This window comes from Papio anubis, unplaced genomic scaffold, assembly GCF_008728515.1.
Source record: "Papio anubis isolate 15944 unplaced genomic scaffold, Panubis1.0 scaffold206, whole genome shotgun sequence".
Lineage (NCBI taxonomy): Eukaryota > Metazoa > Chordata > Mammalia > Primates > Cercopithecidae > Papio > Papio anubis.
This window is the reverse complement of record NW_022162088.1, coordinates 111,545-137,572: the sequence shown is the minus strand read 5'-3', so window position 1 is coordinate 137,572 and position 26,028 is coordinate 111,545. Positions and strand designations below refer to the sequence as shown.

General features: G+C 39.2%; 1 protein-coding gene across 4 annotated transcripts in view; it reads left to right on the top strand.

Annotated features, from left to right (window-relative positions):
• The window catches only part of LOC101025161 (transient receptor potential cation channel subfamily M member 7), a 101,513-nt gene that overhangs the window by 10,952 nt on the left and 64,533 nt on the right, over positions 1-26,028 (top strand). For all 4 annotated transcript variants that reach the window (XM_031661629.1, XM_031661628.1, XM_031661627.1 and 1 more), the window contains exons 3-10: positions 4,905-5,103; positions 11,190-11,403; positions 12,697-12,821; positions 14,316-14,487; positions 17,329-17,503; positions 18,896-19,019; positions 20,424-20,496; positions 23,669-23,769. In XM_031661629.1, the coding sequence (XP_031517489.1) occupies positions 4,960-5,103; positions 11,190-11,403; positions 12,697-12,821; positions 14,316-14,487; positions 17,329-17,503; positions 18,896-19,019; positions 20,424-20,496; positions 23,669-23,769 (1,128 nt within the window). In that variant the 5' untranslated portion in view covers positions 4,905-4,959. The remainder of the gene's footprint in view (positions 1-4,904; positions 5,104-11,189; positions 11,404-12,696; positions 12,822-14,315; positions 14,488-17,328; positions 17,504-18,895; positions 19,020-20,423; positions 20,497-23,668; positions 23,770-26,028) is intronic.

The following is a 26,028-nucleotide window of genomic DNA, read 5'->3' as shown; positions in this document are numbered from 1 at the left end:
CTTCAGCGTATTTATAATACTTGCATTAGAGTCTTTGTCTACTGATTCCAACATTTGCATCATTTAGGGTCTGTTTCTGATGACTGCTTTTTTTTCTTCATCTTTTAAATACATCTTTTTTTTGTTTGTTTTTCGAGATGGTGTCTTGCTCTGTTGCCCAGGCTGGAGTGCAGTGCTGTGATCTTGGCTCACTGCACCCTCTGCCTTGCGGATTCAAGCGATTCTCCTGCCTCAGCCTCCTGAGTAGCTGGGATTACAGGCATGTGCCACCACGCCCGGCTAATTTTTTATATTTTTAGTAGAGATGGGGTTTCACTATGTTGGCCAGACTGGTCTGGAACTCCTGACCTCAGGTGATCCACCTGCCTTGGCCTCCCAGAGTTCTGGGATGGTGTGAGCCACCGTACCCGGCCAGTAATTTTTTATTATATATTGTTGTTCTGGAGTAAATAATTTTCCTGTAAGAAGTGTTCGGTTTCTTTCTGACAGGTGATTAAATTAATTATTGGTAGATTCTTTTGTCCATTCAGGTTTGATTTTTTTCTTTGTTAGGACAGTTCTACTTCTATTTTGAACATAGTCCTAGGATGTGGACCTTCCTCTTAAGTTATAGGTTTTTTTGTGGTCTGAACTGAGTGTTCAAGGGGTTCAGTTACGTCTTTTCACGCTGAACTAAAACTGCTGTGTCTTCCAGATCTTTAGGACCCAGTTATCAGACCCACACACAGCAAGTGATTGCCGCTAGGCATCACAGAATCTCTCATAGATCCACCTTAGACCATGGCCAAAGACCCATGGTGAATCCCCATGTGAGATTTTTTTCCTTCTTGTCTTTATGGATCCATTTTCTCTGGTAGTCTGCTACAAATTCCAGCTGTTTCAACAGCCTAGAATTCTGTTCTCTACTTCCTTGCTTGGCTCGATGACTACCATTTTCTGCCTAGGTGTCATCTCTATGATTGAGAAATTTCTCCCAAGCTTGTGCAATCATGGGGGTTTACCTTATGTATTTCCTTCATTTCAAGAATCACTGCTCCATGTTTCTTCTTGTTTAATGCCTGAAACAGTTGTCTCATATATTTTGTTCACGTTTGTGTCAGGAATCTCCGAGACCACATTCCATGATTTAGCTAGAATGAATCACAAGACTTAGCATGTAGTGGTACTCTTTATAAGATTTAATAAGTGTTATGTTATCTCTGTTGAGGAAGTTTCCTGCTTTCCTAGTTTTCTGACAATGCTTATAATGAATAGACATTCAGTTTTGTCCAGTGCTTGTTTTCCTTTTTGTGGAGAACGAGGTCTCGCCATATTGCCAAGGCAGGTTTTGAACTCCTTGGTTAAAGCTATGCTCCCACTTATGCCTCCTTAAGAACTGAATTGCAGGTGTGAGCCACCACGTCCGTTTCTTTTTTCTTTTTGGGGGGAGTGGGGAAACAGGGTCTCATTCTGTGGTCCAGACTGGAGTGCAGTGGCACAGTCACTGCAGACTTCACCTCCTGGGCTCAGGTGATCCTTCCCCTTCATCTTCCCAAGTAGCTGTGACCACAGGTGCATGCCACCATGCCTGGCTAATTTCTGTATTTTTTTGTAGAGGAGGAGTTTTGCCATGTTGTCAGGCTGGTCTTGACTCCTCAGCTCAAGTGATCCTCCCACCTTGGCTTCTCAAAGTGCGAGGATTACAGGCACGAGCCACTGTGCCTGGCCTAGTCTTTTCTTGTAATGCTAATACTTTGCCTTTTTTTCTTTTTTCTTTTCTTGAGATGGAGTTCCTTTTGTTACCCAAGCTGATCTAGAACTCCTGGCCTCAAGCAGTCTTCCTACCTCAGCCTCCTAAGTAGCTGGAATTACAGGCTGTTTTTGTTTTTGTTTTTCTCCAAAGCAGAATGACTCTCACCTCATGAAATGAATTGGAAAATGTACCCACTTACGATTTTTTTGGAAGAATGTGTGTAGAATTGATATTTCCTCCTAAATATTTGATGAAATTCACCAGTGAAGGCATCTGGCCTCAAATTTTCTTTGTGGGAAGGTGTATTAATGATTTTTTTTTTTTTTTTTGAGACAGAGTCTTGCTGTATTGTCCAGGCTGGAGTGTTAATTTATTTTCCTGTTCAATTTTTCTCGTTATTCTGACTTCAGTTTATCAGTTTTATTTATCTTTTCAATGACAAGCTTTTTGTTTTCTTGCTTTCCCCCAGTGTTTTTCTCTTTTCTGTTTCATTGTGGTTTTTTTTTTTTTTTTTTGAGGTGGAGTCTCACTCCGTCAGCCAGGCTGCAGTGCAGTGGCATGATCTTGGCTCACTGCAATCTCTCTCTGCCTCCTGGGTTCAAGCAATTTTCATGCCTCAGCCTCCTCAGAAGCTGGAATTACAGGCGCCCACCAGCATACCTGGTGAATTTTTGTATTTTTGGTAGAGACGGGGGTTTCACCATGTTGGCCAGGCTGGTCTCGAACTCCTGACCTCACGCAGTCCACCTGCCTCGGCCCTGTGAAGTGCTGGGATTACAGGCATGAGCCACCGCGCCCGGCCCATTCTGTTTTCTTTATCATATCTTTTCTTCTGCTTACTTTGAGGTTAATTTGCTCTTATTTTTAGTTTTTTTTTTTTTTCTTGAGACAGAGTCTCGCTCTGTATCCCAGGCTGGAGTGCAGTGGCGCAATCTTGGCTCACTGCAAGCTCTGCCTCCCGGGTTCACGCCGTTCTCCTGCCTCAGCCTCCCGAGTAGCTGGGACTACAGGCGCCACTGCGCCCGGCTAATTTTTTATATTTTCAGTAGAGATGGGGTTTCACTGGGTTAGCTAGGATATTTTTAGTTTTTACGGTAGAAGTGTAGGTTATTTTTTAAATGAAATTTTCAAAAACTTTATTTGGAAAATTATTATTAGTATTATTTATTTATTTATTTATTTTTCAAGAAGGAGTCTTGCTCTGTCGCCAGGCTGGATGTGCAGTGGCACGATCTTGGCTCACTGCAACCTCTGCCTCCCGCGTTCAAGTAATTCTCCTGCCTCAGCCTCCCAAGTAGCTGGGATTACAGGCACGTGCCACCATGTCTGGCTAATGTTTTATATTTTTAGTAGAGATGGGGTTTCATTATGTTAGCCTTCATCATGCTCATATTTTTTTTCTACGTAGTCTTTTTTTCTTTAATTTTTTCTCTTAGAAACAGAGTCTTACTATGTTGTCAGACTAATATCAAATTCCTGGGCTTAAGCAATCCTCCCACCTCAGCCTCCCAAAGTGCTGGGATTATAGGCATGAGCCACCGTGCCCAACAAGCATGGTCTTTTTTAAAATTTTAAAAAAATTTTTAGTAGAGACAGGGTTTCACTGTGTTAGCCAGGATGATCGTAATCTCCTGACCTCGTGATCCACCCGCCTCGGCCTCCCAGAGTGCTGGGATTATAGGCATGAGCCACTGTGCCTGGCCTGTCTAGGTCTAATTTAGTGCGTCTGATTTAATGATACTGTTTTTGAGGACTCTATCATAAGCCTTCTGTGTTACGAGATCTCTATTCTGGCTGGTGGGAACATAAACTGTTCCCTGCCCTTTATGAGCTTCAGAAATTGTTTCGGCTGTTGCTGTCTAGTAGCTCTTAACTTTGCCTTAAGTAGTTATTTATTTATTTATTTATTTTGGGAGTCCGAGTCTCACTCTTCGCCCAGGCTGGAGTGCAGTGGCCCGATCTCTGCTCACTGCAGTCTCTGCCTCCCAGGTTCAAGTGATTCTCCTGCCTCAGCCTCCCTAGCAGCTGGGATTACAGGTGTGCACCACCATGCCCAACTAATTTTTTGTATTTTTAGTAGAGACGGGGTTTCACCCTGTTGGTCAGGCTGGTCTCAAACTCCCGACCTCAGGTAATCTGCCCACCTTGGCCTCTCAAAGGGCTGGGATTACAGGCGTGAGCTACCGCACCTGGCCAAGTAGTTATTCTTCCACATGCTTAAGGAGGCCCTTCTGCAGATATTTGCAACCCTCCTCTTTTTGTCTTCTACCTCACAAACTCTAAGCTGCCTTGGCTTCTTCAAACTCTGATCTGATTTTAAGATTGTATCGAATCAGTGAGACTGCCCAGCTCCATTAGATTCCTACTTTCGGTGTTACAGTTCAGTATGTACTTCTGGGTAGAATGCCATCCGTATTTGTACCCTAGCTTCAGACACCATTGATCACCCTTTTGTCACTGTATAGATGAGTTCACATTTTTTTGAATTTTGTATACGTGGAATCATGTAAATATATAATCTTTCGTGTCTAGGTTCTTTCACTCAGTATAATGATTTTGAGATTTATCCATTCTCTAGTATCATTAGTGATTCATTCATTTATCTTTATTATTGGATGATATTTCTTTTTCTTTTCTTTTTTTTTTTTGAGTTGGGGTCTTGCTTGCTCTGTCATCCAGGATGGAGTACAGTGGTGTGACCAAGGCTGACTGCATCCTTGCTGGGCTCAGGCAAGCCTCTCACCTTAGTCTCCTGTGTAGCTGGGACTGCAGGTGTATGCCACCACACTTGGCTGATTTTTAAAACTTTTTTGTCAAGTCAGGGTCTTGTCGTGTTTCTTAGGATGGTCTTGAACTTTTGACCTCAAGGTCCTCCATCATTGGCCTCCCACAGTGCTGGAATTACCCACATGAGCCACACCCGGTGTAAATGCTATTCTGTTACATGCCTATACCATGTTTTGTAGATGCCTCACGTTAAATTTAGATGATGAATTCATCTTAGACTAATTATGCTATTTCAGTGCTATAATGAAGGTATTAATATATAGATATCCTAAAATCAAAAAGCTTATTTTTATACTATTTGTCGGTTCATTCATTTTTAATTTCATTTTTTCATTAACTCTAATTTTTTGAAAGGTATTTTAATCATCTCACCTTTTTCTTTTAGGTGTTTTTGTGGTCGCTTGGTCAAGCAACATGCTTGTTTTACTGCAAGTCTTGCCATGAAATACTCAGATGTGAAATTGGGTGACCATTTTAATCAGGCAATAGAAGAATGGTCTGTGGAAAAGCATACAGAACAGAGCCCAACGGATGCTTATGGAGTCATAAATTTTCAAGGGGGTTCTCATTCCTACAGAGCTAAGGTATGTCACATATTGAATTTTTCTTCATTTATGTTGTTATTTAAATAATAAATATCACAATTTGTGTAGCAACATTGACAAAAAGTTGGTCTCAGTAATTTGTTTGCATATTTTAAAGTACAAAGGTACATACAAATACAGAATTGTATCTTTCTGGTGGATTGAACCTTTCATCATTATAAAATGTATTTTGTTTCTTGTCATTTTTCTTGACATGGTTTGCTTTTTCTGGAATCAGTATAGTTAAGCCATCTTTTTTCCTTTTTGGTTTTAACCTTTTATGTTTAAGAGGTTTCTTTTAATTGTTTTTAAAAAAGTTATCTGCTGTGTATTTAAATTTAAATTTACCATTATGTTATTATCTATTTGTCTCACTTTTTTCTTTGTTCTGTTTTTTTTCTTATATTATTTTGGATTAAGTATTTTTTATTATTTTCTTACTCCTTTATTAACATATTATTTATACAGTCATCCTTCAGGGGCCTTGGTTCCAGGACTTCCCTCAGATACCAAAGTCTACAGATATCATAGTATGTGGATGTAATCTATGCACACCCTCTTATATAGTTTAAATCATCTCTAGATTCCTTGTAATACCTAATATAGGCCAGGCACAGTGGCTCACGCCTATAATCCCAACACTTGAGAGGGTGGGAGGATGGCGTGAGGCTGGGAGTTGGAGACCAGCCTGGGCAAAATAGTGAGACTCTTGTCTCTACTTAAAATAAAAAAATTAATAAAATGCCCGATAACGATAACGTAAATAGTTGTTTAATTGCATTGTTTAAGGAATAATGACAAGTAAATAAAGTCTATACATGTTTAGTATAGGCTCAGTTTTTTTTCTTGAATATATATGATTCACCATTGACTGAAACCGTAAACGTGAATCCCATGGATACAAAAGGCCTACTATACGTTCTTTTTCTATTCTTTTTTTTTTTTTTTTTGAGATGGTGTCTCACTCTTTTGCCTAGGCTGGAGTGCAGTGGTGTGATCTCGGCTCACTGCAACCTCCGCCTCCTGAGTTCAAGCGATTCACCTGCCTCAGCCTCCAGAGTAGCTGGGACTACAGGTGTATGCCACCACATCCAGCTAATTTTTTGTGTTTTTAGTAGAGATGAGGTTTCATTGTGTTAGCCAGGATGGTCTCCATCTCCTGACCTCGTGATCTGCCTGCCTTGGCCTCCTAAAGTGCTGGAATTACAAGCATGAGCCACCACGCCCGGCCTCTTTTTCTGTTCTTTAGAAAAAGAATATTATAGGTCGGGCGTGGTGGCTGATGCCTGAAATCCCAGCACTTGGGAGGCCAAGGTGGATGGATCACCTGAGATCAGGAGTTCGAGATCAGCCTGGCGAACATAGTGAAACCCCATCTCTACTAAAAATACAAAAACTAGATGGGCATGGTGGCACGAGCCTGTAGTCCCAGCTACTTGGGAGGCTGAAGCAGGATAATCACCTAAACTTTGGAAGTGAAGGTTGCAGTGAGCCGAGATCATGCAACTGCACTCCAACCTGGGCGACAGAGCGAGACTCTGTCTCAAAAAAAGGAAAAAGAAAAATAATACTGTAATAAATGTGATAAAATGCTTTTTTTTTTTTTTTTTGGAGACAGTCTCGCTCTGTCGCCCACGCTGGAGTGCAGTGGCGCGATCTTGGCTCACTGCAAGTTCCGCCTCCCGGGTTCATGCCATTCTCCTGACCCAGCCTCCTGAGGAGCTAGGACTACAGGCACCCGCCACCACGCCCAGCTACTTTTGTGTATTTTTAGTAGAGACAAGGTTTCACCGTGTTAGCCAGAATGGTCTCGATCTCCTGACCTCGTGATCCGCCCGCCTCGGCCTCCCAAAGTGCTGGGATTACAGGTGTGAGCCACCGCGCCTGGCCGATAAAATGCATTTTTTTTTTTTTTTTTTTTTTTTGAGACTGAGTCTGGCTCTGTCGCCCAGGCTGGAGTGCGGTGGCCGGATCTCAGCTCACTGCAAGCTCCACCTCCCGGGTTCACGCCATTCTCCTGCCTCAGCCTCCCGAGTAGCTGGGACCACAGGCGCCCGCCACTTCGCCCGGCTAGTTTTTTTGTATTTTTTAGTAGAGACGGGGTTTCACCGTGTTCGCCAGGATGGTCTCGATCTCCTGACCTGGTGATCCGCCCGTCTCGGCCTCCCAAAGTGCTGGGATTACAGGCTTGAGCCACCGCGCCCGGCCAAAATGCATTTTTTTAACTTGTTATGTGCAGTCATGCATCACTTAAGAATGGGGTTATGTTCTCAGAGATGTGTTAAGCAATTTCGTTATGCTAGCACCATGGAGACCATGGAGTGTATTCAGACCTAGATGGTATAGCCTACTATATGCCTAGGCTATATGGTATAGCCTATTGCTTTTAGGCTGTAAACCTCTATGGTATGTTGTTGTACTAAATATGGTAGGCAGGTGTAGCACAGTGGGAAATATGTGTTTAAATATATCTAAACAAGAAACAGGTACAGAAGTATGGTATAATATTATGGAACCACTGCATGTATGCATGCAGTTCATCATTAATCAAAATGTGTGGCACATGACTGTACTATAAATTAGTTCTTTATCACTTTTTCAACAATGCAAGAACCTTTGGAATATTTGAAACTGCATTTATTTCTCTTAAGACTTATGTGCTCTTGTCAGCATAAATTTTAATTTTGTTTATTTTAAACCCCTAAAATATAGTTATTATTTATTTAGATTTGAATATTTTAACCTTGGCGTGGTGGCTCATGCCTGTACTCCCAGCACTTTTGGACGCCTAGACAGGAGGATTACTTGAGTTCCAGGACTTTGAGACCAGCTTGGGCAACATAGTGAGACCTTGTCTGTACTAAAATTCAAAAATATTAGCTAGGCATGGTGGTACACGCCTGTAGTCCCAGCTATTTGGGAGGCTGAAGCAGGAGGATCACTTGAGCCTAAGAAGTCGAGGCTGCAGTGAGCCCTGGACCATGTCACCAAACTCTAGCCTGGGCAACAGAGCCAGACCTTGCCTGTAAAACAAATAACAACAAAAACCATTTTAACCTCTACATTGTTCTGCCTGCCTCCGTGTTCTGATGAGAAAAAACTGTGCCAAACAGTGAGCTTATCATCTCTCTAAGTTTTTCTTTTCTCCTGGATCCCGATCCTACAAATTCTCACTGCGTTTGTACCCTGCTAGTGTCTTTTTTTTGCCCAAGCTGGAGTGCAGTGGCGCGATCTCAGCTCACTGCAACCTCTGCCTCCTGGGTTCAAGAGCAAGAGATTCTCCTGCTTCAGCCTCCCGAGTAGCTGGGATTACAGACAGGGTTTCACCATGTTGACCAGGCTGGTCTGGAACTCTTGACCTCAAGTGATCCACCTGCCTCCGCCTCCTCCTCCCAAAGTGTTAAGATTACAGGTGTGAGCCACCATGCTCGGCCACCTGCTCATGTCTTCATGCAGGTGTTGTTCTTTTTTCTAGTTCTTCTAGTTCCTGGGAGCAGAGTAGGTCCAAACCAACCTAGCCTATCATTGTAGGAAGTGGAATTTCTCATTTATTTCTAATATAGTATTAAAAACATTAACTTTAGACTACTTCTCTAATACTACTTTATGTGCCCAAATATAATAATGAGTTAAACAAAACTGATACAGAAAGACTTACTATAGAACAAATCTGGCTGGGCGCAGTGGCTCATGCCTGTAATTCCAGCACTTTGGGAAGCCAAGGCGGATGGATCACCTGAGGTCAGGAGTTCAAGACCAGCCTGACCAACATGGCAAAACCCTGTCTCTACTAAAAATACAAAAATTAGCCGGGGCTAGTGGTGCGTACCTGTAATCCCAGCTACTCTGCTTGGGAGGCTGAGGCAGGAGAATCTCTTGAACCCAGAAGGCATTCCAGCCTGGGCGACAGAGCGAGACTCTGTCAAACAAAACAAAACAAAACAAAAACAAAAACAAATCCTATTGACAAAGCATTCTTTGTCTGGTTTGGTAGCTTATGCCTGTAATCCCAGCACTTTGGGAGGCTGAGATGGGCAGATCACTTGAGCCCAGGAATTCAAGACCAACCTGGGCAACATGGTGAAACCCTGTGTCTACAAAAAATACAAAAAAAATTAGCCATGCTGGGTGCCATGTGTCTGTAGTCCCAGTACTTTGACAGGCTGAGGTGGGCAGATCACTTGAGCCCAGGAGTTCAAGACCAGCCTGGGCAACATGGTGGTGAAACCTTCTCTTTTTAAAAATTACAAAAAAAAAAAATTAACCATCCAGGGTCCGTGTGTCTGTAGTCCCAGCTGCTTGGGAGGCTGAGGTGGGAGGAAGGCTTGAGCCTGGGAGGCAGAGGCTGCAGTGAGCTGAGGTGGCGCCACTGCACTCCAGCCTGGGCAACAGAGCCTGACCGTGTCTCAAAAAAAACAAAACAAAACCAAAGTATTCTTAAGGGACTCCGGAGTCTTCTACTCAGTTTTATGGAATTCTGGGATTTTTTTAGCTTCATTTCTTTTGCTTTTTTTTGTTTTGAGACGTAGTTTCACTCTTGTTGTCCAGGCTGGAGTGCAATGGCGCAATCTCGGCTCCCTGTAAGCTCTGTCTCCCGGGTTCAAGGGATTCTCTTGCCTCAGCCTCCCAAGTAGCTGGGATTACAAGCGCTCACACCTAGCTAATTTTTTGTATTTAGTAGAGATGGAGTTTCACCATGTTGGTCAGGCCGGTCTCGAACTCTTGACCTCAGGTGATCCACCTGCCTCAGCCTCCCAAAGTGCTGGGATTACAGGTGTGAGCCACTGTGCCTGGCCTCTTGGCTTCATTTGTTTTTCAGTACTGAGATTTTCAGTGGTGTTTGGTCTTTGTAAAGGAATGGGAAATACATCATTTTGCAAATAAGGTTTCTTATAGATGATTTTTAAATGTCTCAATGTCTGAATATTTGAAGTTTCTTATGAGTTACTTCATATATGTGCTTGAGGCCAAGAGAATGAATTAATGTGAGTATAGCAAGTATGTCTTGTGATATCACTTAAACAGGAAGTTAATTTTTAAAATCTTTCAAACCAGAAGCAGTTATTTCACATGCGATAGCTTTTTTTTTCTATTTTTCTTTTTCTTTTTTTATTTTTTGTTTTTGAGACGGAGTCTCGCTCTGTTGCCCAGGCTGAAGTGTAGTGGCGCGATCTCGGCTCACTGCAAGTTCCGCCTCCCGGGTTCACGCCATTCTCCTGTCTCAGCCTACCAAGTAGCTGGGACCACAGGCGCCCACCACCACACCTGGCTAATTTTTTCTATTTTTTAATAGAAACGGGGTTTCACTGTGCTAGCCAGGATGGTCTCGATCTCCTGACCTCATGATCCGCCTGCCTCGGCCTCCCAAAGTGCTGGGATTACAGGCGTGAGCCATCACGCCCAGCCTTTTTTTTCTATTTTTCTATAGAAAGATGTTTTCAAAAATTAAACTGGAGAATCCATCCGAACACCATGAAATGTTGATTATGATTTTCTGATTATTTCTCACTCTGATCAAATCCAGTTAATTACAGCGAAGAAAATAATTATCTATATTAAATGTGTCTTTTTAAATTTTACTCCATAGTCGCAATTCGTTATTTGGACTAGATCGTTGCCAAACTTTCAAACAGATAATCAGTATTTGCCTCTCTTCGTAGCAAGAGCCTTAGAAGCCTCCATTTTTTTCTCCCATAATTCCCTTTTTTTCCTTTTCTGATCCTCTGAAGCCAGTCTTAATGCTTCTCACTCACTGTGTAGTCATAGTTAAAGAAGGCAATAAATACTGCAGGTACCTTGGTAAATTGGGTCAGTGGTAATTGAGTTTAAACGGAAAGAGTAACATTTGTGTCTAAATGTTTAAAAGTTAGTTTTACTGTTTCTTAAGATCTCACAGAATTATTTTTTTCAACTTTAAAATCATTTGCTATTGCTTATTCCTTGGAGTATAAATATATTGAAAATGGCCTGTGAAATCTCTTTTTACATAATCTGGTTCATATAAAATTTTCCAATGTCGTATAATGTCACATTATGAAACCTGTGAACATGTTCAATTATTTTGGCCTTTTAAAATCTTTTTCTAGTATGTTAGGCTGTCATATGACACCAAACCTGAAGTCATTCTGCAACTTCTGCTTAAAGAATGGCAAATGGAATTACCCAAACTTGTTATCTCTGTACATGGGGGCATGCAGAAATTTGAGCTTCACCCACGAATCAAGCAGTTGCTTGGAAAAGGTCTTATTAAAGCTGCAGTTACAACCGGAGCCTGGATTTTAACTGGAGGAGTAAACACAGGTAATGTGATGATTATACCAATTTTATTTAGTGTGTTTTATTTTTTATTTATTTATTTATTTTTTGAGACAGACTCTCACTTTGTTGCCAGGCTGGAGTGCAGTGGCACAGTCTCGGCTCACGGCAACCTCTTCCTCCCAGTACAGTAATATTTTGAGGTATTATCACATATATAAAGGCCCTGTCTCCAACCACAGTCATATTTTGTGGTATTGGGAGTTAGGGGACACAATTCAGCCCATAAGAAGTAATAATGGGCCAGGCATGGTGGTTCATGCCTATAATCCCAGCACTTTGAGGGGCTGAGGTGGGAGAATTACTTGAGTCTAGGAGTTCAAAACTAGCCTGGGCAACATGGTAAGACATTTTCTACAAAAAAAAAAAAAAAAAAAAATTAGCCAGGCATGGTGGTATGTGCCTACCATCCTAGCTACTTGGGAGGCTGAGGTGGGAGGATCACTTGAGCCCAGGAGGTCAAGGTTGCAGTGAGCCAAGCCATGATCACACCACTACAGTCCAGCCTGGGCAATAGAGTGAGACCCTGACTCCCTCCCTAAAAAAAAAGAAGTGATAATGAGGAGTTATATGCTCTTTGGAACTGCCTTTTATACTTTTCTCTCTCATTTTTGACCGAAGTAGACTTTCGTCATTGTTTATTGTGTGTGTGTGTGTTTTGCATATGGTCCTGTGCCACGGAGCTGCATTCTTAATTTTTTCTAAATGATGTGTAGAGCAGTAATAAAAAACCTACTGTTACTTAGAGGAGAAATGCAAAAATGGACTAGACCTACTAACATTAAAAAAGTTAGTGTTGTATGTGTTTCTGGCATTTGTAGTGATTTGATATTGTGGGATTTAGTGGTTTTTGTTCCTTTTTGGTCCTTGTGTATTCTTTCGTAGGTTTGGCTATGACCTTGTTTTAAGTTTGTTGTGACTTTGTTGCCTTATATCTTGTATGTGTAAAGAAATATATCACATATTATAGTGTTACAGATTGAGCACAGGGTTGTTCTGAACACAATAAAGACTGTAATCCCAGAACTTTGGGAGGCTGAGGCATGAGCCCAAGAGTTCAAGACCCGCCTGTCTCTACCAAAAAAAAAAAAAAATTAGCCGACTGTCTTAGCATGCACCTGTAGTCCCACCTACTGGGGAGGCTCACAAGGGAGGATCGCTTGAGTCCAGGAGTTTGAGGCTGCAGTGAGCCGTCATTGCACCACTGCACTGTTTCCTGGGTGACCCTGTCTTTAAGAAAATAAAAAAACAAAATGAGTAAACTTTTTTTATGAGCAGGTGTGGCAAAACATGTTGGAGATGCCCTCAAAGAACATGCTTCCAGATCATCTCGAAAGATTTGCACTATCGGAATAGCTCCATGGGGAGTGATTGAAAACAGAAATGATCTTGTTGGGAGAGATGTAAGAATTATTTTTAAAATTTCTTATGTTTGAAATTATATATAAACAAAATTATAGTAAGAATAGTGCCAGTTTAAAATATTCATGATTATATTATACTTTTCAAATTAAGTTTAAAAGGTATTTTCCTGAGGTTTACTTCTGATTTTTTTGAAAATGAATAAAGATAAATAATTCATAACTATAAATAAGTTCATAAATATAAATGCTGTTATAGTGTTGGCACATTTTGCTTTCAGTCTTTTATGTATAAAATTATTTCACATTTTCCATATATGCTAGTCTTTGTAATTAAATTTTTAATGACTGTGTGACATGAGAATTAATTTTATTCTCACTAAGAATAGGGAATAGGAGTTAAATCCTACTGTTTTGTTTGAATAGGTTAAAGACTTGTGAATTGGTTATAGATATTTATCAAGACTGTTAAAAAGAATTACTGGCTGGGTGCAGTGGCTCATGCGTACAATCCCAGCACTTTGGAGGCCGAGGTGGGCCAATCGCTGGAGATCAGGAGTTCGAGACCAGCCTGGCCAACATGGTGAAACCCCATCTCTACTACAAATACAAAAATTAACTGGATGTGGTGGTCTTTGCCACCTAGCTACTTGGGAGGCTGAGGCGGGAGAATTGCTTGAAACTGGGAGGCAGAGGTTGCAGTGAGCCGAGATTGCCCCACTGCATTCCAGCCTAGGTGACAAAACATAACTCCATCTCATACATGCATGCTTGCATACATACATACATACATACAATTACTGAATTATAATGATCACTTTCAAGTGTTATTAAATTTCTGATGTCAGTTTTAAAGAGTCTACTCATGGCTAAAATATGACTGACATTTTATTGTTTTTTACTGTGTCTTTTTTTTTTTTTTTTTTTTTTGAGATGGAGTTTTGCTCTTGTTGCCCAGGCTGAAATCTGAGCTCACTGCAGCCTCCACCTTCTGGGTTCAAGTGATTCTCCTGCCTCAGCCTCCTGAGTAGCTAGGATTACAGGCACCCGCCACTACGCCTGGCTAATTTTTGTAGTTTTAGTGGAGATGGGGTTTCACCATGTTGGCCAGGCTGGTCTTGAACTCCTGACCTCAGATAATCCACCCGCCTCGGCCTCCCAAAGTGCTGCGATTACAGGCATGGGTCACTGTGCCTGGCCACAATATCTTTCATATATTGTAGTTTATTCACTTACTAATCTGATAATAGTTTCTTTGCACTATTTACTTATTTACTGCTTCTGTCTTTGCGTGTGATGATGAAATACGTAATTCCGCAGTATGGGTCAAATGTAATCACATATTTCAACCCATTATTGATTAATCTTCAGCTGCTTAAAAGCTTATGCTTTTTGATACATTCTCTGTGATTTCGTATTTCTGCATGTAAAATAGAATTTTACTTCTTACTTGTCTTTACGGATTATTTCAAAATTTATTTTACATCATATTGTATTTAATCCTGCTCACTAACTCCTTTGTTTGCTATTGTTTAGGTGGTTGCTCCTTATCAAACCTTACTGAACCCCCTGAGCAAGTTGAATGTTTTGAATAATCTACATTCCCATTTCATATTGGTGGATGATGGCACTGTTGGAAAGTATGGGGCAGAAGTCAGACTGAGAAGAGAACTTGAAAAAACTATTAATCAGCAAAGAATTCATGCTAGTAAGTGAATTCATAAATTTGTTACTGTTGAAATTGTTCTGGGCTGTACTAATAGCTAAATTCAAAGAAGGTGGAATGTTCTTTGAAGTGCTTTTTCTTACATAGCAAGATAACATGTGAAACAACCAACAGTGGTTGATCTTAGACAAAATGATAAGACCAAGGAAAAGAGGTCAAAATTGGGTACTCGGTTATCAAGGCTAAAACCAAAAAAGGTTCATTGGAAGTTCTGTTATTGCAATTCCATTTCAGCCCAAGGAATTCATAAATATTCCTTTTTTTGTTTTTTGAGACGGAGTCTTGCTCTGTCACCCAGGCTGGAGTACAGTGGCGTGATCTTGGCTCACTGCAAGCTCCGTCTCCCAGGTTCACACCATTCTCCTGCCTCAGCCTCCGGAGTAGCTGGGACTACAGGTACCCGCCTCCATGCCTGGCTAATTTTTTGTATTTTTAGTAGAGATGGGGTTTCACTGTGTTAGCCAGGATGGTCTTCATCTCCTGACTTCATGATCTGCCCATCTTGGCTTCCCAAAGTGCTGGGATTACAGACGTGAGCCACTACGCCTGGCCCATAAATATTCTTAATGTGTGATTTAGTCCAATACATGGCTGTGAAATTCAAAATTGAAAACTAAAAGGGAAAAAAATCACTGAAAGAACTAAATCAGCTTAAAATGAGTATCACTGTTTGGCTAAATGTGTCTTAAAAATTGTATTCCTGGGAGTGATTTTTCTTTCTAACTATGTCTGAATTTTCTGGTTCAACATCTAAATTTTTATTTCAAATAAAGGAAAATTTGTAACCTAAGAACCCCAAGAAGTTGAGCTCTGTGACAAAGTGAAATAGAAATTTAAAACTACAGAACAGTGTTTATAGATTATGGTGGAGTCAAAGCTTTTGCTAAAAGTTAAGAATGGGCTGGGCATGGTGGCTCACGCCTATAATCACAGCACTTTGAGCGGCCGAGGTGGGTAGATTACCTGAGGTCGGGAGTGCTAGACCAGCCTGACCAATGTGGTGAAACCCTGTCTCTCCTAGAAATACAAAAATTAGCCGGGCATGGTGGTGTGCGCTTGTAGTCCCAGCTTCTTGGGAGGCTGAGACAGGAGAATTGTTTGAGTCCAGTAGGCAGAGGCTGCAGTGAGCTGAGATCACGTCACTGAATTCCAGCCTGGGTGACAGAGCAAGACTCCATCTCAAAAAAAAAACCAAAAAACAAAAGTTAAGAATTGTTTATAGTCCTATAGCTACCTTTTGTTTTTTTCTTTTTCTCAGTGCACCACAAGTTACTGTAAAAGCAAAAATTTGTATTCTTCACTAATTTTTTTCTGTTGCTCTTCTAGAGATCTTGGAATTTTATTGATCAGTTCCAGTTATGTAATACTGTCATCAATTTCTTCTTTAATTTTTAATTTTTTTTTTTTTGAGTTAAGAGTCTTGCACTGTTGCCCTGGCTGTTGTGCAGTGGCCCGATCTCAGCTCACTGCAACCTCCGCCTCCTGGGTTCAAGCGATTCTTGTGCCCCAGGCTCCAGAGTAGCTAGGATTACAGGCACTCGCCGCCATGCCCAGCTAATTTTTTGTATTGTTGGTAGAGAGGGGGTTTCACTATGTTAGCCAGACTGTTCTTGATCGCCTGACCTCATGATCCGCCCGCCTTGGCCTCCTGAAGTGCTGGAATTACAGGCATGAGCCACTGCACCCAGCCGTCCTTTTTTTTTTTTTTTTTTTTTTTTTGAGATGGTCTTGCTCTGTCGCCCAGGCTGGAGTACAGCAGCCCGATCTCGGCTCACTGCAGCCTTCGCCTCCTGGGTTCAAGCGATTCTCCTGCCTCAGCCTCCTGAGTAGCTGGGACTTCAGGCGCTTGCCACTATGCCTGGCTACTTTTTTGTATTTTTAGTATAAATGGAGTTTCACCAAGTTAGCCAGGATGGTCTCCATCTCCTGACCTCATGATCTGCCTGTCTTGGCCTTCCAAAGTGCTAGGATTACAGACATGAGCCATTTCTTTTTTCTTTTTTACAAACCTTTCATATGGTGTTTGAGAAAGTCATTAATTTTATTTATTTATTTATTTATTTGTGTGATGGAGTCTCACTCTGTCCCCGGACTGGAGTACAGTGGCATGATCTTGGCTCACTGCAGCCTCTGCCTCCTGGATTCAGGTGATTCTCCTGCCTCAGTCTCCCGAGTAGCTGGGACTACAGGCGTGTGCCACCATGCCTGGCTAATTTTTTGTATTTTTAGTAGAGACAGGGTTTCACCGTGTTAGCAGGATGGTCTGGATCTCCTGACCTTGTGATCTGCCTGCTTTGGCCTCCTGAAGTGCTGGGATTACAGGCATGAGCCACTGCACCTGGCCAAGACTGTCATTAATTTCTATTTTAATGTCTCATTTGGAATCAGAAATATATGTTTTTAAAATGAATAAAAATCCATGTTAGAAGTTCAACTAATGTATTAAAAAGCAAACTAAAAAATTAGTGTTTTACATTTCTTGTCAAGAGCTCAATAAAATATGGAAAACAAATTTTTACTTTTAAGTAGTGAATATATACATTATTTGATGTCTGTTATATATTGGATTTTCTATTTTTGTCATTTAGAGAACAACCTTTAAGATAGTGACAAAGTATTCATTATTTAATATGTGAACTGATATCAAGTGGTGTGCTTAAAGTCAAGTCAACATAGTCTTAGAAATTATGTTTTTACTTTTTAATTTTTTTTTTTTTTCAGTAAAATCTGAAATTAGAGTACTGTATTTTGCCTAATTTTTTTTCTTGGAAAGAAACTTGCTTGTGATGAAATAATTTTTTAATTTAACTTTGCTCTTTTTAGGGATTGTCCAAGGTGTCCCTGTGGTGGCACTTATATTTGAGGGTGGGCCAAATGTTATCCTCACAGTTCTTGAATACCTTCAGGAAAGCCCCCCTGTTCCAGTAGTTGTATGTGAAGGAACAGGCAGAGCTGCAGATCTACTAGCATATATTCATAAACAAACAGAAGAAGGAGGGTAAGTGTATGACAACATTTTAATTTATTTTATTTATTTATTTAATTTATTTATTCATGATATGAAGTCTTGCTCTATCTCCCAGCCTGGGTGGAGTGCAATGGTGCAGTCTTGGTATACTACAACCTCCGCCTCCCAGGTTTAAGCGATTCTCCTGCCACAGCCTCCCAAGTAGCTGGGATTACATGCATGAACCACCATGTCTGGCTAATTTTTGTATTTTTTTTTTTAGTACTGATGGGGTTTCACTGTCTTGGCCAGGCTAGTCTTGAACTCCTGACCTCAAGTGATCCACCCACCTCAGCCTCCCAAAGTGCTGGGATTACAGGCATGAGCCACCGTGCCTGGCCCATTTTAATTAATTTATTAAAATGGCTTGTGGTATTTAGAATACGGTGTTGGATTCCTTCCTGTGTTTTGTGAACATGAAAATTTTAAGTTTAATACAATACTTTGTTAAGCGTTGAGGAAATAGCCTGACTCATATGTTATTGGAAGAAATTAAAATAAAACCATCTTCATGGAACACAATTTTGTAAGATCTATCAAACCTAGAGGCACTTATCTTTTAATCTAGTAGTTTCATTTCTGGGAATTGTTCCTACAGGTGTACATCTGTGAAATAATATATGTATAAAGCTACTTGTTACTGGATTCTTTGTAAAAGATTGAAACAAAATAGAACATGAGAAGACTAGATTAGTTATGGTGTATCTATACAAAGAAATTGTTTACAGCTGAGTAAGGATGGTTTTGAGGAGATTACCACAATATGTACATGCAAAAAGGAAGATGTAGAGAAGCATATATATTGTGCCACTTTTTATATAGAATAAAAGGAGAGAGGATAATTATTTGTATATGCAGAAAGATATCTTGGAAAGTTATATAAGTAAATGATTCCTGAAAATAGTTGGGATAGAACTGGGCAGATGAAAGACAGTGGGAAGGAGACTTTCACTATTAATTTTAATATTTTAGCATTTTATATTTTCTACTATATTTTTGAGCCATGAAAATGTATTAAATATTCAAAAAAGAAAAATGTGAGTGCCTATGTTTAAGAACATCGTGGTGGAATACTAGTTTATACATCATAATATCTTCAGATTGTTTTTATGCAATATCTTATGTGAGTACTGATATTGCCACATACACTTTTTGATGAAATTCACAAAGTAATTCAAAGAGAAAAATCACTCCATTTCATTTATTTTCCTTCTAAGATTTGTGTTGGGAGTCTCATGAAAGAGAAAATAATCCCACCCAAGGTGAAGTATGTAATATTAATGCATTGTTTTCAAAGGTCTTACATGAATCTACCTGTACTTCATATTGATCTTACAAATAATGGAAGATGAAATCAGTGAATTATGTTTCCTTTTATTCCAGGAATCTTCCTGATGCAGCAGAGCCTGATATTATTTCCACTATCAAAAAAACATTTAACTTTGGCCAGAATGAAGCAGTTCATTTATTTCAAACACTGATGGAGTGCATGAAAAGAAAGGAGCTTGTGAGTGGATTTCAGCTGATAGGCCTTTTTTTCTTTCATTCAAAATACATTCTAAATTGGTGAAATACGTTTGTTTTTATTTGGATTTTAAATTTTGAAATCTTTATTAACCGTAAAAATATGTCATTTATTGGTCTGTTCCAAGTTGAGAGGTATCATAGAAGGAGGCCTGTAGTTTTTTATACGGTATTGAGACTGTGTATTTGTGCTTCTGTTTTAGGGAAAGTTTTAGGAAAAGTAACTAGGTCTCAACAGGTCATGTTCGGTACCAACGAAGAACTGTAAAGAGTTGTTTATGGTTTCTGTAATAAAATATTTGGAAAAAATTTTTTTAATGTGCTTAAGCCTATTAAATTAAAGGTCAGTGCTGCTTTGTTTCAGTCATGTAAACATGGGCTTAAGTTTTCAGAGATAAAATTTTTTAGCAAGCCTATAAATAGATATATAACATGATTTGATTTGCTGTATTTTTCATTGCAAGTTTTTGTAAACTATGAAATAAAGTTGACCAAAAATTTTGTATTGGGGTTATAATAATGTTTCACTTTCTTTTCTTTGTTTTTTTTGTTTGTTTGGTTTTTGGTTTTTGGTTTTTTGAGACAGAGTCTTGCTCCATTGCTCAAGCTGGAGTGCTGTGGTGCAATCTCAGCTCACTGCAACCTCCGTCTCCCGGGTGCAAGCGATTCTCTCCCGCCTCAGCCTCCCAAGTAACTGGGACTACAGGCATACACCATCATGCCTGGCTAATTTTTGTATTTTCCCTAGAGACAGTGTTTCACTGTGTTGGCCAGGTTGGTCTCAAATTCCTAACCTCAGGTGATCCACCCACCTTGGCCTCCCAAATTGCTGGGATTACAAGCATGAGCCATGGGCCTGACCATCTTTCACTTTATGAAAAATGTTATTAAATTACAATTTCTGAATTGGTGCTATGTTTCAAGTAATTTAAAGACATTTACAGTAAAAAGATTGACCAAAACAAACATTTATCTTTCAAGAATACATACATTATGTGAACATGTAAATGTTCATTCTGTGGAAGGAACTGTAGGATTTATTTACCCTAATAAAGAATCTATAGCCTCAGCCCCTAAATTTCTTACTCTAGTAAGGGCCATAAGATAGATCAGAATATCATATGAAACCAAATATTTTTAGTATTTTTGCCATTTTATTTGGTAAATGATAAAGTTTTTTAAATTTTTTGGTTTTTTTGGTTGAAATAAAGTTACTAACTGGATACATAAATATGTGTATGTATGTTTATGTATGCATAATACATAGATTCCTAGATGTATATATATATATTTTGCCCCCCCCCATAGAGTTTGATATTACTGGGTCTTATGATGCCTTTGTTTTAAAAATATAAAGGCATAATATTATGAATTTATCTTTAAATAGATCACTGTTTTCCATATTGGGTCAGATGAACATCAAGATATAGATGTAGCAATACTTACTGCACTGCTTAAAGGTAAGCCTCTAAGAACTTTTTTATTTGTAAAACCTTTTATTTATTTTTTGTATGGATGTGTGTGTGTATATGTGTATGTATGTAAAATATAGAAACTTTTAACATGGCTAACTACTTGCAAAGTGAATTTTCAGTCATTTATCTTTGTGAAAAATACAATGTTGGTTTCCTTGGCAGTAAGGTAACTTTTGATTTAATCTTGTAGAATTTAAAAAATAAAAGTTTTTAGCAAGGTTTATGCCACCAAACCTATTTAATAGTCCTATTAAGAATGTCTAACATCCTGAGCCAGGCACGGTGGCGCACACCTGTGATCCCAACACTTTGGGAGCCAAAGCAGGAGGATCACTTGAGGCCAGGAGTTTAAGACCAGCCTAGACAAGATAGACCCATCTCTACAAAAAATTTAAAAATTACCTGCGCATGGTGGCATGTGCCTGTAGTCCCAGCTACTTGGGAGGTTGAGGTGGAATCACTTGAGCCTGGAAGGTTGAGGCTGCAGTGAGCTGTGATCATGCCACTGTACTCCAGTCTGGGCAACAGAGCAAGACCCTATCTCACAACAAACAAAAATTAGCTGGACATGGTGGTGTGCACTCTGTAGTCCAAGCTGTTCAGGAGGCTGAAGCGGAAGGATCGCTTGAGCCTAGGGTTTGAGGTTACAGTGAGCCATCATCACACCACTGCACTCCAGCCTGGGTGAGACCAAGACCCTGTCTCTAAAAACAAATAAAAATGTGTCACTTTCTTAATCAGCTGAAAAATAAGTGTTTAAAGGTTATAAAGCATTAGTTGATAGAATTTAAAGATAGAATTTTAAAACATGCTGTCTTCATTATGAAGGGAAAGTTTGTAAACTAGTGGTATCTTCTAGGACTAAGGGATTGAAGCACACACACACACTGATCCTCTCATTGTCTCCCCAAAGACATCCAACAGATATAACAACATTATAGTGAAATATTTTCTCAGAAATTAGGAACTAAGACAGTATCCCATCTATCTACCTGAAAGTTAGTGTAGAGTGATGTGCCAGGAACCCATCACATTAAGAGGATACTGTCCTTTTATTTACAAGAATTTTCTTGCATATTAGACCATAATAAATTGCCAATACATTAAGCATTTTTAAAATACTGTGATGAAATATATTTATATCATCTGGGATCATGGTATCAAGAGATCACAAGTGATAGGAAACCTAGAAACCAAAAAGGAAAAAAAAATAATAAATGGGATTGCATAAAAATAAATAAGGCTGCGTCCGCTGACTCATACCTGTGATCCCAGCAATTTGGGAGACTGAGGCAGGTGGATCACTTGAGGTCAGGAGTTCAAGATCAGCCTGGCCAACATGGCAAAACCTCGTCTTTACTAATAATACAAAAATTAGCCGAGGGTGGTAGTGGGAGCCTTTAGTCCCAGCTACTCTGGAGGCTGAGGCATAAGAATTGCTTGAACCTGGGAGGTGGAGGTTGCAGTGAGCCAGGATCACACCACTGTACTACAGCCTGGGTGACAGAGTGAAACTGTGTCTCAGAAAAATAAATAAATAAATAAAAAGGTTATAAAGAAAGTACCATATTCATTAATTATTTACCATGTACCTTTCTGTGTATTAACCACTATATCTAAGTGGTTTACATTATCTCATTCCTATGAGTCAGATTTCCTGTGGTTTTACTCATTTTATAGATGAGGAAACTAAGGAAGAGAAATGTTGAAGTGGAGGGATCAAAAAGAGCTGTTAAAAATTAATAAGAGAAAGATGACTACCTCGTGGAAAAATGGGTCAGAACTTATGTAATAGATAATTAATAGAGGAATCCAAATACTTAGAGAAAATATGGAAGGATGGCCAATGTTACAGTAATACATTTTGGGGAGGCTGAGATAAGCAGATCCCTTGAGCCCAGGAGTTTGAGATCAGTCTGGGCAACTTGGCAAAACCCTGTCTCTACAAAAAATACAAAAATTAGCCTAGTGTGGTGCCATGCACCAGTGGTCCCAGCTACTTGAGTGAGGCTGAGGTGGGAGGGTCAGTTGAGCCCAGGAGGCAGAGGTTGCAGTGAACCAAGCCCACGCCACTGCACTCTAGCCTGGACAACAGGGAGAGACCCGGTCTCAAAAAAGAAAAGAAAAGAAGGAAACTCCCCTCTCCATGGCACATGGAGAAATGGTTATGGTTATACCCCTCCCCTGGTGGATGGTAGAAGCGATCTGAAGTATTTTGGAGTATATCAAAAACCTTGAAGTATATATCCTTGTACCTAGTAATTTGACTTCTAGAATATCATCCTATTTGAATATTCAAGCATGTGCACAAAAACATACTCAGCAAAAAATTCAAAATAATTTGAATATCTACCATTTGAAGTATTTGTTAAATAAATTGTGGCTCACCTAAGTATATATAAGGTAGATTTATATATAATTTTAGGAAGAACCAGGGTACGATATCCAGGTACATAAAGCAAGCTACTGAACACTTTTGTAGTATGAACCCATTTTTGAATAAAAAATGGAAAGTTTATGTATGAGCTTGTATATGCACAGAAAAGTACCTGACAGGCTGTTTTCAGAATCCTGATAGTGCTCTCTCTGTGATAGAAACAGTTCATCTTTGTTTTCTTCTCATTTTTCTGCATTTCTAAATGTTTGCAATGAATGGGAATATGTTGTTTATAGTTGGAAAGGTAAAGTTCTTAACCCTGGGGCTTATCTTATCTCTCTGAGGCAGGCTACTTCTGAATGGTGGCTGACACCAGCTGTGTAAGTTAACTAAAGAATGGTGGGGAGATGTCATAAGTGTTCGTGCTGGGCACTCTGGCTCACACTTGTAATCCCAGCATATTGGGAGGCCCAAGTGGCAGGATCACTTGAGGCCGGGAGTTTGAGACCTGCCTGGTCAACAAGTGAGACTCTGTCTCTACATAAAGTTAAAAAAATTAGCTGGGTGTGGTGGTGCTCATCTGTAGTCTCAGCTACTCAGAAGCTAAGGTGGGAGGTACACTTGAACCCAGGAATTTGAGGCTGCAGTGAGCCATGATCACCTTTGCACTTTATCCTGAGCAACAGACCAAGACCCCATCTCTTAAAAAAAAAAAAAGTGTTCACCTTTTAATGGAGATAAATTAATTGAACCTATCAACTATTTTCTTTATTTGATTAGGTACTAATGCATCTGCATTTGACCAGCTTATCCTTACATTGGCATGGGATAGAGTTGACATTGCCAAAAATCATGTATTTGTTTATGGACAGCAGTGGCTGGTATGTAAATAATCTACATACACAATACAATTAAATTACACTAAGTAATAAAAAAGTATTTGCGGGAACTGTGAACTGACTTGACATTTTACTTTTCTGCCAATAGTTCGAAAATAGTTTAGCTAAGTATTTCTACACCATTCCGATCCAGTTTAGGATTTAATATATGCCTCTAGATAAAACCTTATTTTTTTATAGAGTATATAGATCTCTAAGAATCTTAGAACTGAAAGAAGCTTTGGAACTCATGCTCTGTATACAAGAGAATCCATTCTAGCATTCCCCCTGATGTTTAGACCTATTCTTTTTTTAATCTTCCTCATCCTACTAAATGGAAACAACTTCTTCCTAGTTTCTAAGATGAGAATCTTTAGTGTTTTACTTTTCTCTTTCTCATGTATTCCAATCCAATTCCATCTGTAAATCTTGTCAGATCTACTTTCAAAATACCTAATTTTATCATCCTGGTCTAGTCTATCATCATCCTTCTTTTGTGTTATTTCAGTAGCATACTTTTTGGTTTCACTTCTCTCATACTTGCTGTCCTTTTACGAACAGGAGATGAATCACATTCCATTTACTCAGAGCATAATCCAGAGCCTTACATGCTACTACTATCCGCTTTGCTCTTTTTTATCTAACCTTGTTGGCATTCTTGCTCTTCTTTGAACATATCAAGCATGCTCCTATCTCTAGGCTTTGTACTTGCCTGTCTCTCTATCTTAATATTCTTCCCTAGATACCCACGTGGGCTTAATTCCTCCTATCTTTCTGGCCTCTAACCAAATGTCTCCTCTTTGGACTTCCTCTGTCCACCCTATTTTAATAGCATCCCCCTAAACCAGCATTCTTCCCTGCTATTTTTTCCTAACTTTTGTCGCCATCTGACAAACCATATAATGTAGCTATTATTTATTGTTTGTTTGTCTTTCTCCTAGAAAGTAAACTTTCTGAGGGCAAGAATATTTTTCAGTTTTGTTTACTATTGTATTGACAGCTTGGTATGTAGTAATCACTTAAAATTTTGTTACATGTCTGAATCAATAGGAGGCTGGGCAGATTAAATGTTCATCTGTACCTTGAAGTATTACCAGCCTTTACAGAGGATGAACTAGATCCTTTTTGTCCACATAGTAAATATAAACAGCAAATTGCAGAAAAGTATGCACAGTATGATCTTAATTGTGGCAAATTCTCCTTATGAATGTACAAACATTCATGCATATCTACATGTACTGTGTAGTAATAGTACCTTTCTAAAACTGTTAACATAGGATTCATCTTGGAGAGATGGGGGCTGGAGGAGAGAAAGTTTTATTTTATACCATTTTGTAGTGTTTGATTTTTTTTTTTTTAACCATGGAAGTGTATTTCCTATATAGCAATAAAAAAACAGTTTATTTAGTCACTTCTCCTCTTGCAGGACTACAGAGGAAAAAAATTAATGTTAATCATTTGTGATGACTATAACCAACCTTATTTTTCCCTTGAATAATTTCACTGGATTTTGTTCTCCTCAGATGTAAAGGCTTGGATGAAGCATTTATCTTCTGTGTATATGTGGTTTGTCTGATGGATTTCTTCTGCATAATGTTACCTATTTGATTTTGTGCTTCTTGCTAAACTTAGAATTTGCAGAACAGTTATTTTTCTTCTTTCTTCTTACTTGCCAGGAGTTCAGTATGCATTGAGTGATTGAGGAAATGCTCCTTACAAAGCAGACACTTTTTTTTTTAAATGGTCTCTTTTTTCCCCTCAGATATGAAAATTAAGTTTTTGTTCTAGGGCAGTGATTATAAACACAGATAGAATGTTCTTGTTTTAAAAACAATACTTTTGTTATATCTCCTTTTATTCTACTAAAGTGAAATGTCATAATTACATAAATTAAGAATATATGTATAATGCCCTAACTGTAATAAGACAGAATAAATGATTTATAATAAAAAATAAATATTTCAGTATACAAATGTTCAAGATTGGCAATATAAAACACATAAGTCAGATGCCTGCAGTTATAATGAGTGTAAATGCTGCAGTTATACATACTAATACAAGTATGTTGTTGGTAACTTAAATATCCTGGGAAACAGATAAACATCCTTTGCAAGTGTAGGACAAAGAAAGATCAAGTGGGCACTAGAATAATGTTAGAATATTACTGTTAGAATAAGTAATAACATCAGGATTATTTGTATGTGATAAGAGAAAGAAGGAAATAATCTGAAGTAAAATAGTAGTAACATGCCATGATAAACT